This window comes from Eretmochelys imbricata, chromosome 3, assembly GCF_965152235.1.
Source record: "Eretmochelys imbricata isolate rEreImb1 chromosome 3, rEreImb1.hap1, whole genome shotgun sequence".
NCBI classification, from domain to species: domain Eukaryota; kingdom Metazoa; phylum Chordata; order Testudines; family Cheloniidae; genus Eretmochelys; species Eretmochelys imbricata.
Window position 1 is genome coordinate 164,804,342 of NC_135574.1, and position 16,329 is coordinate 164,820,670.

Here is a 16,329-nt window from a genome sequence, read left to right on the forward strand (position 1 = left end):
ACTCAGGAAACCAGATTCAATAGTTCAAGAGACTAGAGTCAAGAGGCACACTAAAGTTAAGACAGTTTTGTGACTTTTTTCAACTATATGATGTACGCTTAATGATAAAAGCCAATCTAATCCAGGTTTTTTCAAACTACAATTTGAAAATATGGATTTGTGGCATGTTTGGACACAGCCTAAGATTTTACCAACAAGGATGGGCCTGGTTCAAACTTCATAGTTGCACAATTGGTTGAATCTCTGATAGCACCAGACATAAGTCAGTTTCCAAGTTTAAGCTATTTCTCTGTTTAATTTTCACAGAAATCATTGCTGAAAATCCAGACTCACAGAAGCAACATTTTCATAGCTTCATTACTGAGCTCTCTGTATTCTACTCTAACAAAAATCCAGAATTCCTGGTTTGCTCGATTTGAAAACTTGGTCTTCAGTGTATGATTACTTGATAATTCTAAGAGACTTTCTTGAGCCAGGATACTTAATGTTGGAATGGAGTCAACAATTACCGAGAACGGGTTCAGAATCCAGTCAGTATCCGGAGATTAATGTTCAACGCCAAGAAAATATTAATCAAAATGGGAATACAAGACAGAAAAATTAGTTAATCTTTGGTCTTTAATGACATTTTGATTACTTTCACTTTGTTCTTTTAAAAAGTCTGATAACATTGGAAACATCTCAATAATTCCCTTTTCAGTGTGATATCACCAAAGACAACGTTTCTTCATGAATCCCTTGCTCTTCTCTTTTAAATCTGGTATATTTGTACTTCCACCTTGAAGTGTTAGGTTCAGTGCATTCAATTCGCCAAATACGTCCATTACGTAAATCAAGAAGTCCACATTACATGTGTAATCTGGAAGGTCTGTTTTCCCAAGGGAGAAATCCTCATTTCATTATGCAATTCAAAGAGGGTTGTAACACTTTCCCACAGCCCCACCACCAGACCTCCCTGTGAGTGGGCTCAGAGCTCATCTAGTCACACGGCATACTAAAACAATATGTGTGTATTGCCTGGGATTGTACAAAATTAACCATTTTAATAACAATTTTAAGGGCCTCATGTACTTCAGGTTGCAACTTTTTTTATGCCAAAGCTTGGCATTGAATTATGCTGTGTATCCAGACTGCTGCTGATGCCACTTTATTTGTGCTGAACCTCCACTGGTCTTTCTGGTCATAGCTGCTGCCTCGTCAGTGCAAAGCCCCACTTATATAGCCCAGTTGAGACTTTCCTCTGCTATGAATTGGATCTTGAATATTTGCTCAGTAGTTGTTTGAGATTGAGTAGTTGGGATTTCTTTGCAAAATAGAAGTTCTTCAACTATTGGACCAGCTGTGACAAATCTCTCATAACATAGAAGCTTAGCCATATTGGCTATGTGTGTGGATTCATCAAGGTGCAGTGCAAAATATTGACTCTTCTTTCCTTGGTCTATCAGCTTGGTCTATCCTGGACATTTTCTGCAAGGTCATCCATCAGTGCATTGACAGATGGCATTATGTGACATAGGAATGGTTTTCATGGCTGTGTGCTCGCTAATCATAAGTCTATACATCTACTATTGCTGGAAGTAGAAGGGTCTTGCTATGGTACATGCCTGTTTGCATTCTGCACTTTGCATGGCTACAATATAAGATGCTCCTATGGCTCTGTGAGGAGCAATTGTTTCTTTAGACAGGATTTTTTTATTCCCAAACTACAGGGGCTCCCCCATGAACCATTTGTGGCTCCCCAAGGGAGCAATGGCTGACAATATGGGAATCACTGACTTAAAATAATAGTATAAAACTTCTGTTGATTTCACTGGGGCCAGAATTTCACCCTTAATATACAAATTGCAAGATATTTATTGCCAATGCCTATTTATCTTTGATTCTGTTTTCCATTTTATTTTGTCAGTCTTCTGCCTTTCCCCTTGACTGCTGCCTTGCTGTAATAACAGTGAAAGCATAGTCATTTCATTTGTCACAAGTTTGGCATGACACTGCCATCTTTACTTACAATTTTTTTTTCCTGTCAACTTTGTCCTTCATTGGCGCAGCCCTACTTATCCCGTGGTGTAATTAAGTCTGTGTATCTCTAGCGGTGCTGTATATCTTTCCTTTAGCCTGAAAAAGTTAGAATCATGGAAATTCTGTATAATCTGTACTTTTATCATCGCTGACTCCAATTTATTCCATTCAGCCTCTTGAGATGGTTTACAAGATTTTAACAGGACGGTTCCCGGACTTAACTTTACTACTATAAATTGTAAAATGTGATCAGATTAGTAGACTAAATTATTTTTTCTGTGTTACCATAATTCAAATTCTGACTTAAAACTCACCTCTGCTGCACTGCCTATAAACCACTCAACAGTAGCTAGGCCATTGGTATGCTGACACTTCCACTTATTGAGCTAGTTAGGATTGTTTCTCTGGCTACCTTATCCCCCTCAATTTATTTGTTTATCCATCTGTTATGGTCTCATCATATGGTGCCGCGAGACTGTAAACTCATTGAGCCAGGGACTCTCTGTTTATTATGTCTGTGTGCAGTGCCTAGCACAATGAGACTAGTTGAAGGCTTCTATGTGCTACCATAATATAAAATAATAAAATAATAATAATTAATAAATACAGTAATAGTATTCAGAATAGTTTGTTCACAACTTACTGTTCTTTAATTCTTTTTTTCATGGTTACATTGTGTTCTATTTCTTGGCAGTAAAGAGAATTGAGGTAAAATTTTCCAAAGTGTCTAAGTGACTTAGGACCCTAACGCCCATTTTCAAAAGCAGTATAACCACCTTAGCAGCCTACGTGAGTTGCCGAGCTCCTAAGTGCCAATATAACTTTTGAAACTGAGACTTAGGCTCCTAAGTCACTGAGGAACTTTTTGAATTTTTGCCTGAAAACTCAGTCTGTAGCTTTTCTACTTGAAATACGAGCAGTGCCAAAAACAAAGCACTGTCAACTTTGAATACTCTTTTAAATTCAGTATCCACTCTGTATCCATCCTTTAGCTATGCAGCCATCTCAAAAGGGTCAATATCCACATACGGAATCTTCCCCAAAGTCATCCACTCCCACAGTGTTACTCCAAATGCCCACACATCACTAGCACTGGAAAATTCATTGTTAACAAAGCTTTGAGGAGCCATCCACCACACTGGCCTGCTTTCATTATCTCCCAGATAATGATAATCCATGGGAAATAGGTCTTGGGATAGCGCATTGTAAGTAATCTTAACCTGAAGTGAATCATCAATGACCCAGTTTCTAGTAGCCAGGTCTTTGTGAGTAACCTCCCTTCTGGCTAAATAGTTCATTCCACGGGCAATATGAATAGCCATATGAATAAGATCCTGCTGGGAAATTGCCTGAGGAGTGTTGGCCTCTACCAACTTGCACTGGCTCAGGATCAGTTTAAGGTTCCCCCAGTCCATGTAAGGCAACAGCACTATGGGTTTCGCTGCATCTTCTATACAGACACGGATGATAGGGAATAGGTTCCTATGAATTCCCTTTTTACAGTAATTTTAGAAACTTTTTTCTTACTAATACATGGCACAGTCATTAATTTGTCCTTTTCATACTGCAACACATTGGGATCATATAGGAATCTGTATCTAGAGGCTGTCTCAGGTTTGCCTGATAGCCTACCATACACAACTGTGTGAATAGACAGCTAAAACTAGAGACAAAGTTTCAGCCTTCTAAAGCAGCAAGTTCCCCCTGTACAAAAACAAGACAACTGTCCTAGTTCCAGAGTTCCACCTAAACAGTGTCTTCAGTAAGGCAAAAATGGAGCAAGTAGTATTGAATGCAAGCAGTGAATATTTGCATTTGTCTGCTTTAGCTACTATGCTTTTATGAAACGATGTAGTATATAATCATGAGTACTCATCAGAAACAAACTGGTATTGTTTCAACTAGAAACAATACAGCTCTATTCTAGCACTGCACTAGTCCGGCTGAGTAGTTAAATCCTTGACTATCTATCCAGAGATAAAAGTGAAACCATCTTAAAATATCTTTCTGATTAAATACAGAAAACATACTGTTTTGTTCCCACTGATTTCTCAGCAATCAAAAGTAGCTTGTGGTTCCTGGCAGTACATAAACAAGGGACCCAATGCTAGGAATAGTCATGAGGCACTACCTAGACACAGGGAGTTTAGCAGCATGTTGGATTCAGCAGATGGATCCCCTCAGAATAGACTGGTGGTCCGTTCTGAAATAGGGACTGGACCAGACTGTTGACAGGGATCTTTTACAGCAGATCAAGTCCATAATGCAGATTCCTCTACGCTACGGTGTTGTGCATCAGGGATACAGGCAGAGATGGCATGCTTGACTATGGAATGAAGCAGATAATAGCATCCAGAAATTTATTTTTAGCAAGAATGGAGTAGACAGGATCTAGGAAAGGGAGAGGCACCTGCATGGAAATTAGGGAACACAAGAAGGTGGGGAAACAAGAGGAGAAAAATAGAAATAGGCCACAATTCAACAAGGTGGGACAACTCATATGGTTACAGTTAAGAATGAGCTGAAGTGCTTTGACTGGCAGGGGCATGCATGGAGGTGGAGGCACAAAGTCCAGTACCTGGGGCTTCCATGTGTAAACTGCCTTAAGTGAGACACCTCAAATTGTTCCCAACACTCAACAAAGAAGTTATATGTACCCTTGATATTTGCACTTCCTTATGATCTTCAGTTCTCAAGTGCTCCAGAATGGCCTTGTATATAAAAAAACTGATGCAACTGCAGTTCGAATTGCCAAAAGAATATCCTGCAGCATCAGTTTTTCATAGACAAGGTCTTTCAAGGTTTTCAAGCCTAACACCTGCTGCTTGCAAGCTGGGAACCAGCCAGAGCACGGTGTGTTGTTTTGTGTGGTGTGGGGCTATCAATGTTAACAACCACCCACCTTAAATCCCCTGGAAAAAGAAAACTGCCTGCATGGTAGCTGTGCAAAATAGAATATCCCACAGAAATGGTGCCCTTAATTTTGTGGTTAAAATAAATGATCTAATTTTAATAAATCAAGCTCATGAATCTCAGATTTACAAAGTATATTTCAGGACATACACAAACCCTGTGTCTCAGTCAGGGACATATTATGATAGCTCCAGAAATGACACAGCAAGAAGCGTTTTAAGCTTTTTAATACCTGGAAGAGAAACAAGAAATCCTACTTAATCATTTTAACTGCATAATAGTTTTCTATTGAATCTGAGAGGTTGCATCTGAAGGAGCCTACTGGCTAAAATTAAAGAACACCCTTCAGAAAATGCAACAGCATTGGTTTCCTGGGACTAAGAGACAAGATGTGAAACATTTTATGCATGGAACAGAAAGTCAATTAAAGGAGAGGTGCAGTGTAGTGAAAAATATATTCTAGTTACATCTAGTTACAAAAAAGAGTAAAAAGAGCTAAAATAAGTGTTTAAAGTGTCAAATATTTTTAAAGAGGAAATTAATCACATAGGAAGCAGTTATGATGAAAGTTAAGGCACAAGAAATGCAGCTCCAGTTATTTTTATAACACCCACAATCATAAGAGGCTTTTCTCAGAAGACAAAGAGAAGACAGATTCCTACCTAAAAGAGTTCACAGTCTAAATGGTGAATGCATAGACAAGGGAGATTTTAACCAACACAAGGTCAGGGTGAAAACAGACATAGGTTGTGGAAATATGATGACAGGGACCCTAGCCTTGCAAGCTAATCTGCGGAGGTGGATCTCATGGGGAACACCATACAGATCACCTTGTGGGAATGGGGTCATAGTCACTCAGGTTAGATACATCCAGGTGATTCACAAAATATTTCTAAAAACATGAACTCATATTTTGTAGGAACTCAGTTTTCAGGAAGAACCTGCATACTTCGGAGCAAGCTGGATTTAAAATTCTGTGGCAGAGTCCTTCACTATAGGGGCACTTTGGTGCAGCAGACGAGACTCTGTGGCATCTTCATTTACATTTTAAAAAGTAGGTTTTTCCTGAATTAAATAAGAAAATTAATACTACACTCAGTGCCTTTGACCCCCGTGTTGTTTATTTTGATATTACATTCCCTACCAGTTTGTGATGTGGGATAAGCACATGTGTAGGATGTGTCTGCTAAAAGAATCAGCAGTGAAATATAGTCATTAACATTACTGACATCTTTAGTTTTAAGTCTTAAGGTACATTTAGTTAAAGTGTAATCTGTAGGTTTCAGCGTTAACATACTGAGATAACTGGAGCAGTTGACACTTCTCTGCAATATTATTTCAGTCTGTGCAGGCTCCAATAGGCACCTTAACACTGTGCTCTGTTCAGGCATAAGGCAGTAGAGGAGATGGCAGAATGCAACAGGGAGGAAGGAATGAGCAAAATATCTTTTTTCACTCTAGCTGGCTCCTAGGATTCATACAGATTGATTGTTCCTCACCGCTATGAAGCAACCCAGCAGTCAGCCCTGGGCAATCCGCTTTGGCTCACACCCCACTTGTTGGGACACACCAGTCTAAGGTATTTTAACCAAGGGATGACATTTCTTTTATTTACAACATTTTAATGCTTATGTGTTATATTACTTTTCCGTTGAATATAAACAGATTTTGTTGGGTTTTATTTTATAAGGGCCTACCTTAGAAGCTGAGCTTCACTTAATTGGGTAGCATTTAAATAAAAAGTTCTTCTCATTTCTCTAATCAATTTTCTCTTTGGCAGGAGATGACAAAGTAGAGCTCTTATTGCCAAGTTCTCACTCTACTCAGGCATCCCAAAATACATTGCAGTGCTGACTTCATTCTCTCTTAGGAATAACTCTAGAGTAAGGAAGCAACCTATGGGCTGGGAAGCCAATCCATTTTTCCCCAATAGACAAGTGTGTTGAACATTCTCATTTTTATATTCTGAGAGGTATATATTCTGTAGGGTATAGAATACTGGATATAAAATAAGAATACTGACAATGCTAGGAAGTTGTTGACTACACAGTTCAGTCGGACTCACCTTTCCCCACAGACAGACATTCTGCACTTCCATTTATTGTCTGTGTGGAGCAAGAACTCAACATATTAACGAAAGCAACCAAAAAAAGTGTGTGTGTATATATATATATAAAATGATACTATAATAATACTGTGTGTATATATATATATATATAATGATACTATAGTTTCACCTGAGGATTGGCCAAAAATAGGCTGATCATTAGAGATGTGTATTGTCGAATGTCTTCAAAACTCTGTTACTGAGCATGTGTGCACAAGTACAGGAGGGGATTCTACCAGGTACTTTGCATCTGAGATTGCAAACTGCCTCAAACAGTTTCAAATTTTCAGCAGCTGGTATACTATAGGGAACAATCCTACACTAGATCTAAATAGATTTTTTCTATCTCTGATTCCTGTAGTTCTTTGTATACCAGTTGCTAGAGAACACTTTTATTCTGTTGTATGGCAATTCTTTGTTAAGTTGGCCCTACCACACAACGCAAGATGCTCAGACTGAGCAACAACAACAAAAACACCTCTCAGGTTATTTACAGAGCTTTTGTTCAGCCAAAAAACGACACAGCAGCAAAGTCTCTGGCCACATTCCCTTCATGCAGTTTAGTAGTCTGCAAACTCTAAACAAGATTTAAAAAAACTGAACAAAACATAAGCAAGACAGATCTTGCATCCCTAGAGCTCTCCATCCTGACTTCAGCAAACCCATCTTTTTCTCTCCTGATAATAGCTGAGTCCCTTTTAAAGACCCTCTCAACTGAAACTTTGAAACCCTAGGTTTTAATCTAAAAAATGAACAGCTGTCTGGCTTTTTTTGTGCCTCTTCCTATAGGGACCACTAAAAGGTAGTATAAAGTATAATAGCAAGCTCCCCTCTAAAAGGCACACATCCCATCACGTGCTGCTGTACATTGCCAACTTGATTGTTGCCATGCACAACATATGGTGTACCAGGTGATATTACCTGTAATATTGATTTACGTTAGACTGGCCTAAAATGGCACCGAAAGTTGGCATCCAGTGTTTGAACCCTAACCCCACTGACTGCAGAGCCATTGTGCCTATGGTTGTGCATGTTTTATGCCTTCAGGACTTAGGCAATATCTCAAAAATCGTTATGCATCTTGATTCAGCACCGAGGGTCACACATTGCTGTACTTCATCTCAGACAGGTTTATATTACAGGATACAGAGCAGACAACTGGCATGGTTTCCACTTAAGATAGTTTGCAGCACTGGATCATGGAAGTTAGAGATGGAAAAATTAATTGATGGCAATTAATTGATCTTTGACTACTAGCGGTAGATATGCCCAATGGCCTGTGATGGGATGTTAGATGGGGTGGGATCTGAGTTACTACAGAGAATTCTTTCCTGGGTGTCTGGCTGGTGAGTCTTGCCCACATACTCAGGGTTTAGCTGATCACCATATTTGGAGTTGGGAAGGAATTTTCCCCCAGGGCAGATTGGCAGAGGTCCTGGAGGGTTTTCGCCTTCCTCTGCAGCGTGGGGCATGGGTCACTTGCTGGAGAATTCTCTGCACCTTGAAGTCTTTAAACCATGACTTGAGGACTTCAATAGGTCAGACATAAGTTAGGGGTTTGTTACAGGAGTTGGTGGGTGAGATTCCGTGGCCTGCATTGTGCAGAAGGTCAGAGTAGATGATCATAATGGTCCCTTCTGACCTTAAAGTCTATGATTCTATGATTAAATCCATCTCTCTGCCAAAGCAGGAGTGATACCACTGGACTGGGCTGACCCTCCCTCCCACCCCTAACATTTGTTAGCAAAAGCCAGTTCATTGTTCTTAGGCAGCTATTTCACCAAAAAGGTGAGAGTGTCCCATTTCATTAGCCTTTTATATATCCTAAACTGAATAACATTTGTCCATTTTCTCGTGCTTCATATCAAAACATATAGAAAAGTGGAATACATTCACACTTAGTACCCTGGAGTGATCCATACCCTCCCATGAAACTGTAAAAAGACAGTCTTCCAGGAATTCAAGCCAGCCAAGGAAACTGTGGGTGCTGAATAGTTGGCATTAATACAGTCTTGTTACCACAAAAGAACTGCTGTGGGGTATTTTGGATATTTTCTGATACCGTGGCCTGAGTGCATTATATTGTATTATAACAAGTTGTCATAAATATAAAGGGAAGGGTAACCACCTTTCTGTATACAGAACTATAAAATCCCTCCTGGCCAGAGGCAAAACCCTTTCACCTGTAAAGGGTTAAGAAGCTAAAATAACCTCGCTGGCACCTGACCAAAACGATCAGTGACGAGACAAGATACTTTCAAAGCTGGAGGGCGGGTGGGAGGGGAGGGGAACAAAGGGTCTGTCTGTCTGTGTGATGCTTTTGCCAGGAACAGAACAGGAATGGAGTATTAGAACTTGTTAGTAAGTAATCTAGCTAGAAATGCATTAGATTTCCTTTTGTTTAAATGGCTGGTAAATAAGCTGTCCTGAATGGAATGTATATTCCTGTTTTTGTGTCTTTTTGTAACTTAAGTTTTTGCCTAGAGGGATTCTCTGTGTTTTGAATCTGATTACCCTGTAAGGTATTTACCATCCTGATTTTACAGAGGTGATTCTTTTACTTTTTCTTTAATTAAAATTCTTCTTTTAAGATCCTGATTGCTTTTTCATTGTTCTTAAGATCCAAGGGTTTGGGTCTGTGTTCACCTATGCAAATTGGTGAGGATTTTTATCAAGCCTTCCCCAGGAAAGGAGGTGTAGGACTAGGGGGAATATTTTGGGGGGAAGACGTCTCCAAGTGGGCTCTTTCCCTGTTCTTTGTTTAACACGCTTGGTGGTGGCAGCATAGGGTTCAAGGACAAGGCAAAGTTTGTACCTTGTGGAAGTTTTTAACCTAAGCTGGTAAGAATAAGCTAAGGGGGTCTTTCATGCAGGTCCCCGCATCTGTACCCTAGAGTTCAGAGTGGGAAGGAACCTTGACACAAGTCACATGGCAAAGAGAAGCTTTTATTAGGAAAAAGAGAAACTAGATGGACACTATTAGGCTAGTGAATTTTTTCTGGGTAAACACAAATTTAAATCCTTTCTAGGCTGAATTTGTGCTCTCAATCTAGTCCTCCTGGTATTTTCATATCACCAAACCACTTCACAATTTAGTAGGATTGACCCCAATTAGAAACTTCTGATGCTCAAGACTGTCCCAGAACTAGGATAACCAAATTATGCAGGTCAGAACTGATCTGGATTGGAAGACCCTTGCATCATAAGTTGTCCGAGCTCTGGCTAGTGACAAATCAGAGTGAATATCTAGAGCACTAAATTCAAAATCAAAAGTTTAGTGTTTCACTATAGTTTGAAGTAAAGGTAAAGACTAAAGAGAATATTGTAATGTGTATGTTCTGTAATTTTCTTCACATACAACTAACCATTACAGCTACCTAATACTGTAGTATGCATTATTTTCAGACATATATCCTTTAGAGGATTTCTAAAGTATCATTCACACTGATGTGACTTTTTCTTCATCACACTCATTATTTTTGTATTCACATAGAGTAATCAGAACTGAAGAAATGCTATATAAAAATTGTATTAAGAATCAGACATACTCAGAAAAGCCAGGTTATTTTCTTCAGTAATTTAGTATCTGTTCAAAGGTACCAGGTTGACAGCAGTGTGGTATGAAGTCTTCCATTTACCCTAACAAGGTGCATAGCATTATCTTCCCACAACTTTTAGGCCAAACATACCTCAGCTGTGTTCAGGAAGGACTATCTTTAGCTATGTGTGACAATTCAGCACCACGACACTTCACAACAAGAACTTGCTCTAAAGTAAAAAAGTATTGTAGGGTGCAGGGAGAAAGGAATAGCTTCAATAACTTTAAAAGGCTACCATTTTTGGAACCCAACTTGACTAAAAAATAAAATTCCCAAACTATAAAAATTTTCCATGTTTTACCAATTTAACTTAAAAAAATAACATACTCGAAAAACAACTTTGGTAAATCAGTCCTCTGCCTTAAAAATTTGCAGTAAAACAAGTGTCTGGGAGACTTTAAAGCCAAAAGGGACCACCATGATCATCAAGTCTGACCTCCAGTACATCACAGGCCACGAAATCTCACCCACCCACTCCTCTAATAAACCCATAACCTTTGGCTGAGTTACTGAAGTCTTTAAATCATGATTTAAAAACTTCATGTTACAGAGAATTCACCATTTATTCTAGTTCGAACCAGCAGATGAACCAGGCCGCACGCTGCTGAGGAAGGCAAAAAAACAAACAAACCAGGGTCTCTGCCAATCTTGAAAATTCCTTTCCAAGCCCAAATATGGTGATCAGTTAGGCCCTGAGCATGTGAACAAGATCTATCAGCTAGACACCTGGGAAAGAATTGTCTCTAGTAACTCATAGCCCTCCCCATCTAGTGCTGCTGGAGATATTTGCTAATAGCAGTTGCGGATGGGCCACATGCCATTGTAGGCAATCGCATCATACCATCCCCTCCATGAATTTATCAAGCTCAGTCTTGAAACAAGTCAGGATTTTTGTCCCCCACTACTCCTGTTGGAAAGATGTTCCAAAACTTCACTCATCTGATGTAAAGCCCTACATGGGACTATTTTTTTAATCTTGCTCCCATCCTGCCCTGAAATATCTACTCCCACCTGCTCCTGCATTGTTTCTTTTATATTTATCCCACTCCCATCTGCAAAAACCTTAGATTCTGCAAATCCCACAACAGAGACAGATTTCCCCGTGCTACCAAAAAAACCCACCTCACCACAGTTGGTTAATATGTTATATATATAAATGGAATTCAGACACAATTTTTACCACTAAAAGAATAAAACAAATCTTGCTTTAATCATGTAAAAAAACACTTTAACTCCTGTTATAATAGACATTAATCTCTTTCAATCTCTCACTTAAATTTAAGTATTAAAACCTTTATTTAATAAAAAAGAAAAACTTGCTTTGCACTGCTGAAATTCTATTTATGACCAACTGATGAGAGATTTAATGTTTTCCCACAAAATACCATAGTCTGATTTTTTTGCCCACCCAATCCCACTGGTAACAAAACATTTTACCCGCTCCCACTATTACAGCAGCGAGTCCTATGGAATCCCAGTCCCACGGCAGGGCTCTACTTTGATGGTTAGACACCTTCATCTAATTTCAAGCCTAAACTTATTGATGGCCAGTTTATACTCATTTGTTCTTGTGCCAATATTGCCCTTAACTTAAATAACTGCTCTCCCCCCCTGGTGTTTATCCCTCTGATTTATTTATAGAGAGCAATTGGATCTCCCCTCGGCCTTCATTTGGTTAGGTTACACAAGCCAAGTTCCTCAAGTCTCTTCTTGTAAGATAGCTTCTCCAGGCCTTGGGTCATCCTAATAACTCTTCTCTGCGCCTGTTCCAGTTTGATTTCATCTTTCTTAAACATGGGAGACCAGATCTGCACACAGTATTCCAGATGTGGTCTCATCAGTGCCTTGTATAACAGTACTAACACTTCCCTAACTCTACTGGAAATACCTCGTCTGATGCAGCCTAGAATTGCATTAGCCTTTTTTACAGCTGCATCATATTGACAGCACATCATCATTCCTGTTTTTCTCCTCTTCTGTTGCTTCCAACTGATACGTCCACAGCTTATAACAAAAATTCTACCTGTTAGTCCCCAAGTGCATGACCTTGCACTTTGTTCTATTAAATTTCATCCCATTTCTATTACTCTAATTTTCAAAGTCATCCAAATTTTCTTGTATGACATTCCAGTCCTCTCTGTATTGGCAATACATCCCAATTTTGTGTCATCCACAAATTTTACTAGCTCATTCCCACTTTTTGTGCCAAGGTCATTAACGAAAATGTTACATAAGATTGGTTCCAAGAACGATTCCTGAGGAACTCAACTAGTAACCTCCTCCAGCCTGACAGTTCACCTTTCAGTATGACCAGTTGTAGTCTCCCTTTTACCCAGTTCCTACCCACCTTTCGATTCTTGTATTAATCCCCATCTTTTCCAATTTAACTAATAATTTCTCCTGTGGAACTGTATCAAACGCCTTACTGAAATCCAGATTACAGATTACATCTAATGCATTTCCTTTGTCTAGAAAATCAGTTATCTTCTCAGTGATCTACTTTTTGTAAAAACATGTCATATTTTATCCCAATTGCCTTTTTTACCTCTATGTCTTTAACTACTTTCAAAATTTGTTCTAAGACCTTGCATACAATTGAGGCCAAACTAATGGGTCCGTACTTTCCCAGATCACTTTTTTTCCTTTCTTAAATATAAGTACTAAATTTGCAATTCTCCAGTTATAAGGTACAACCCCTGAGTTCACGGTGCAATTTGAAACACCAGAGACTATGATGAGCCAGATCATCAAGTGGTGTAAGCAGACTTCAACAGAGTGACACTGATTTAGCTGAGGATTTAGCCTTTCAATGTTGGAAAAAAATTTAAAAATCAAGATTTGTAATGGAAATAGCTAGCTAATATTATTTTGCTGTATTCAAAATAAAAAACTGTGGAAAGAAATGTACAGCTAAAAGAGAGAATTGTTTGCTAAAGTAATGATAAATCTGAACTTTCTTAAGGTAATGGTTGGCCATGCTCTGCTTTCCCAATATTGACAAAGCCAGTAACTTAGCTCAATCAATACACCCATTCCTCTGTGAACTATTAAATAATACATATTGCTAATGAATAGTCATTTAATTAGCACAGGCGCATTCAATTTAAAAGTTGTCTATAATGCACACTGAACATAAAAAAATCAGCAATGACTTTTCAGCTGAAGCCTCATTTGAAAATGCTATTGCCAACCTTTCTGTCTTAAGTTAGACTTCTTGCTACATTTGCAGCTCACGTGCTGATACAGCAGTGTCCCATTTATTATAGAACCATTGCTATAGAAGAATTCATTCTTTTAAAACATAAGAACAAGTTACTTTTTTGCATGAATTACCTGAATTAGTTCATCGAGCTCCGATGCATTCACACAGGAATGCTCAGATACAAACGTCTGCTTCTGAATCACAATGGTGGCTCTTTGGGAAGTTTCATGTGGCTGCTCCAGGGCTTTGAAGACAGTGGCTCCAATTATTAAATATACAACAACCACCAGAAAAATCGTTGAGACCGTCTTCCATTTCATAACATTAATAGCCGAATCACATTCCTCCCGTGACGAGAGCACTGTGGGTTTTGTAGAAAATGATAGCCGTGGTTTGGAGTTCTGAGTAGCAGATTTGGGATCCAGCAAGTCAGGTGCCGCCACTAATAAAACAGAAAAAGAATGTTAACGTTGACAGCGTTGGACAGAGGTGTATTTAGCTGTACACGCTTCTTGCCAGAAGGTGACAGAGATCCTATTAATTCAAAATAGAGTTCATAGATAACTGTGTTATAAATGCATTTCACTTGTACACCATGTTATATTACTATAGAATTACTGGTTTCAGCAACTGCTAGGACTAATAATATGCTATTTATATGTACACACATGCATACACACTTGCATTGTTTACTATATATATATATGTGTCCTCTATAAATACTCTGCAAGTGTAGTTCTAACATGCACTATTTTCCCTATTTTCTTGTGTTCCTTTAAATCAGTATAAAAAGGTATTTTTCAGTAGAGCATCCTCACATCTTGAATAATCTTAGGCATTGCTAATATGCTTCTCAGACTACATTTTAATTCAGCATTAAAAAACTATCAGGAAAACAGGACTTTTTCCTTAAGTCTTACATACCCTCAACTCTGAATTCAGATACTCATTAGAATATTTGCAGTTCACTTCCAAATTCCCCCCACACAGGTAACTATAAAAATAATCCATTATTAATCCTAACACTTTGAAAATACCTTTTAGAAAATACCAGGAACACATGTGCATGCCTACTGGAAAAGTCAATCATCTTATTATAGGATATTTGATTGTTTACTGCTACAAGAAACCCACTGGGACAGTAATGATCACCTGAGTGTGTTATCAAGTAGACCCATAACTTATGTGATTACACCTAACTACACTAGTAATTAGATAAAAATAATCCACATCAAGTACACTTAAAGGTCTCCTGAGGGAAGATTGCAACAATACTATATTTAAAATGATTAATATATTTTGAATGGCTGCAACACCACTTTCAGCTGTTGTGGGGATAGCCTACTTCTAAATGTAGATTCAAAAGTCTCTCTCTCAGGTCTCTGGAAGCTGGGCATGCCCCAGAGGAGGGAGGGAGTGTCATTTTCCACATGGATAGGATCTTCTCTTGAGCACCCGCTGGAGGTTAACCTACAGGGTTACAGGAACTCACATTCTCAAAGAATCGTGCAATACAGGTCAGAAGAAAAGCAGACCTACGAAATTAATACAGTGGACCTGAACCCTGGGGGGGAGGGTTAGAGGATGAACAGGCAGCCCAAATGAAAAAGCTCCGCTCGTGACTCGGGGCACAGCTGTGGTATAGTTACTGTTCAGCTCCTAGAAAACTAGAATCTGGTTCTAACTAACCGGGAGCACCAGACCAGAATGCAAATACCCTTCAAGTGTAGTGGGCATGGAATACTGTATGAGGCTACTGATATGCCCCTGTACAAAAATTGATGTGTGTGGCTAAATTTGGAAAGGACACCTGGTTTAATAACTGCTCTTTCAAGCTGTGCTCTCTCCTGGGATTGACATGATTTGTGATGGGGGGGAAGGGGACGGAAGCGCCATCACATTTTCCTTTCAGTCAGAACTCCCCTTGCCAGTCGGAATTTTTCCTACTACATTATCATGACCCTCTGTCCAAACCCAAAACTGGGGGCACCTCAGGCTACACCAAGCCTCGTGCTGTAGACTAGGAAACTGCTCCTCTTTCTGCCTAGCTTCAGCACTTCCAGACACACACAATCCTAGCACCATGAAGAAGGGCAGACCTGCCCCCCACTTTTCCTGCTACACTCCTGAAGCCCGCTGAATGCAGCTAACAAAGGAGAACAGGATGGCTGCGAGGCGCCCTAAACTGATCCACCCAGTGATGCTCTGCATCCCTCCCATCAACTTTCCCAGCCCCCTGCTGACACCCATCCACCTTGCCAGGAAATGGGATAATGCAGTCGACAAGGGCATTTTCACACTCCCGAGAGGGGCAAAACGTGGACGCTCCAGCCAGAACGGGCCCTGCCCCTATCCTTCACTCCTCTCCCCAGCAGCAAGCTCGCAAGGATGCGCTGGGTTTAAAGCCCTTGCAAAAGGCATCCTTGCAGAGCGGGGTTTGGCTGGAGAAACGGTCCGGGTGGGAGCCCGGAGCCCAGCCTGACCCTCCC

At 39.6% G+C, this 16,329-nt stretch overlaps 1 protein-coding gene across 1 annotated transcript in view; it reads right to left on the reverse strand.

Annotated features, from left to right (window-relative positions):
• The window catches only part of KCNK2 (potassium two pore domain channel subfamily K member 2), a gene marked incomplete at its 5' end in the record, with an annotated part of 121,304 nt that extends 107,018 nt beyond the window's left edge, over nucleotides 1-14,286 (reverse strand). The window contains one exon of the mRNA XM_077811947.1: nucleotides 13,972-14,286. Within this exon, the coding sequence (XP_077668073.1) occupies nucleotides 13,972-14,286 (315 nt within the window). The remainder of the gene's footprint in view (nucleotides 1-13,971) is intronic.
• Nucleotides 14,287-16,329: the final 2,043 nt, after the last annotated feature.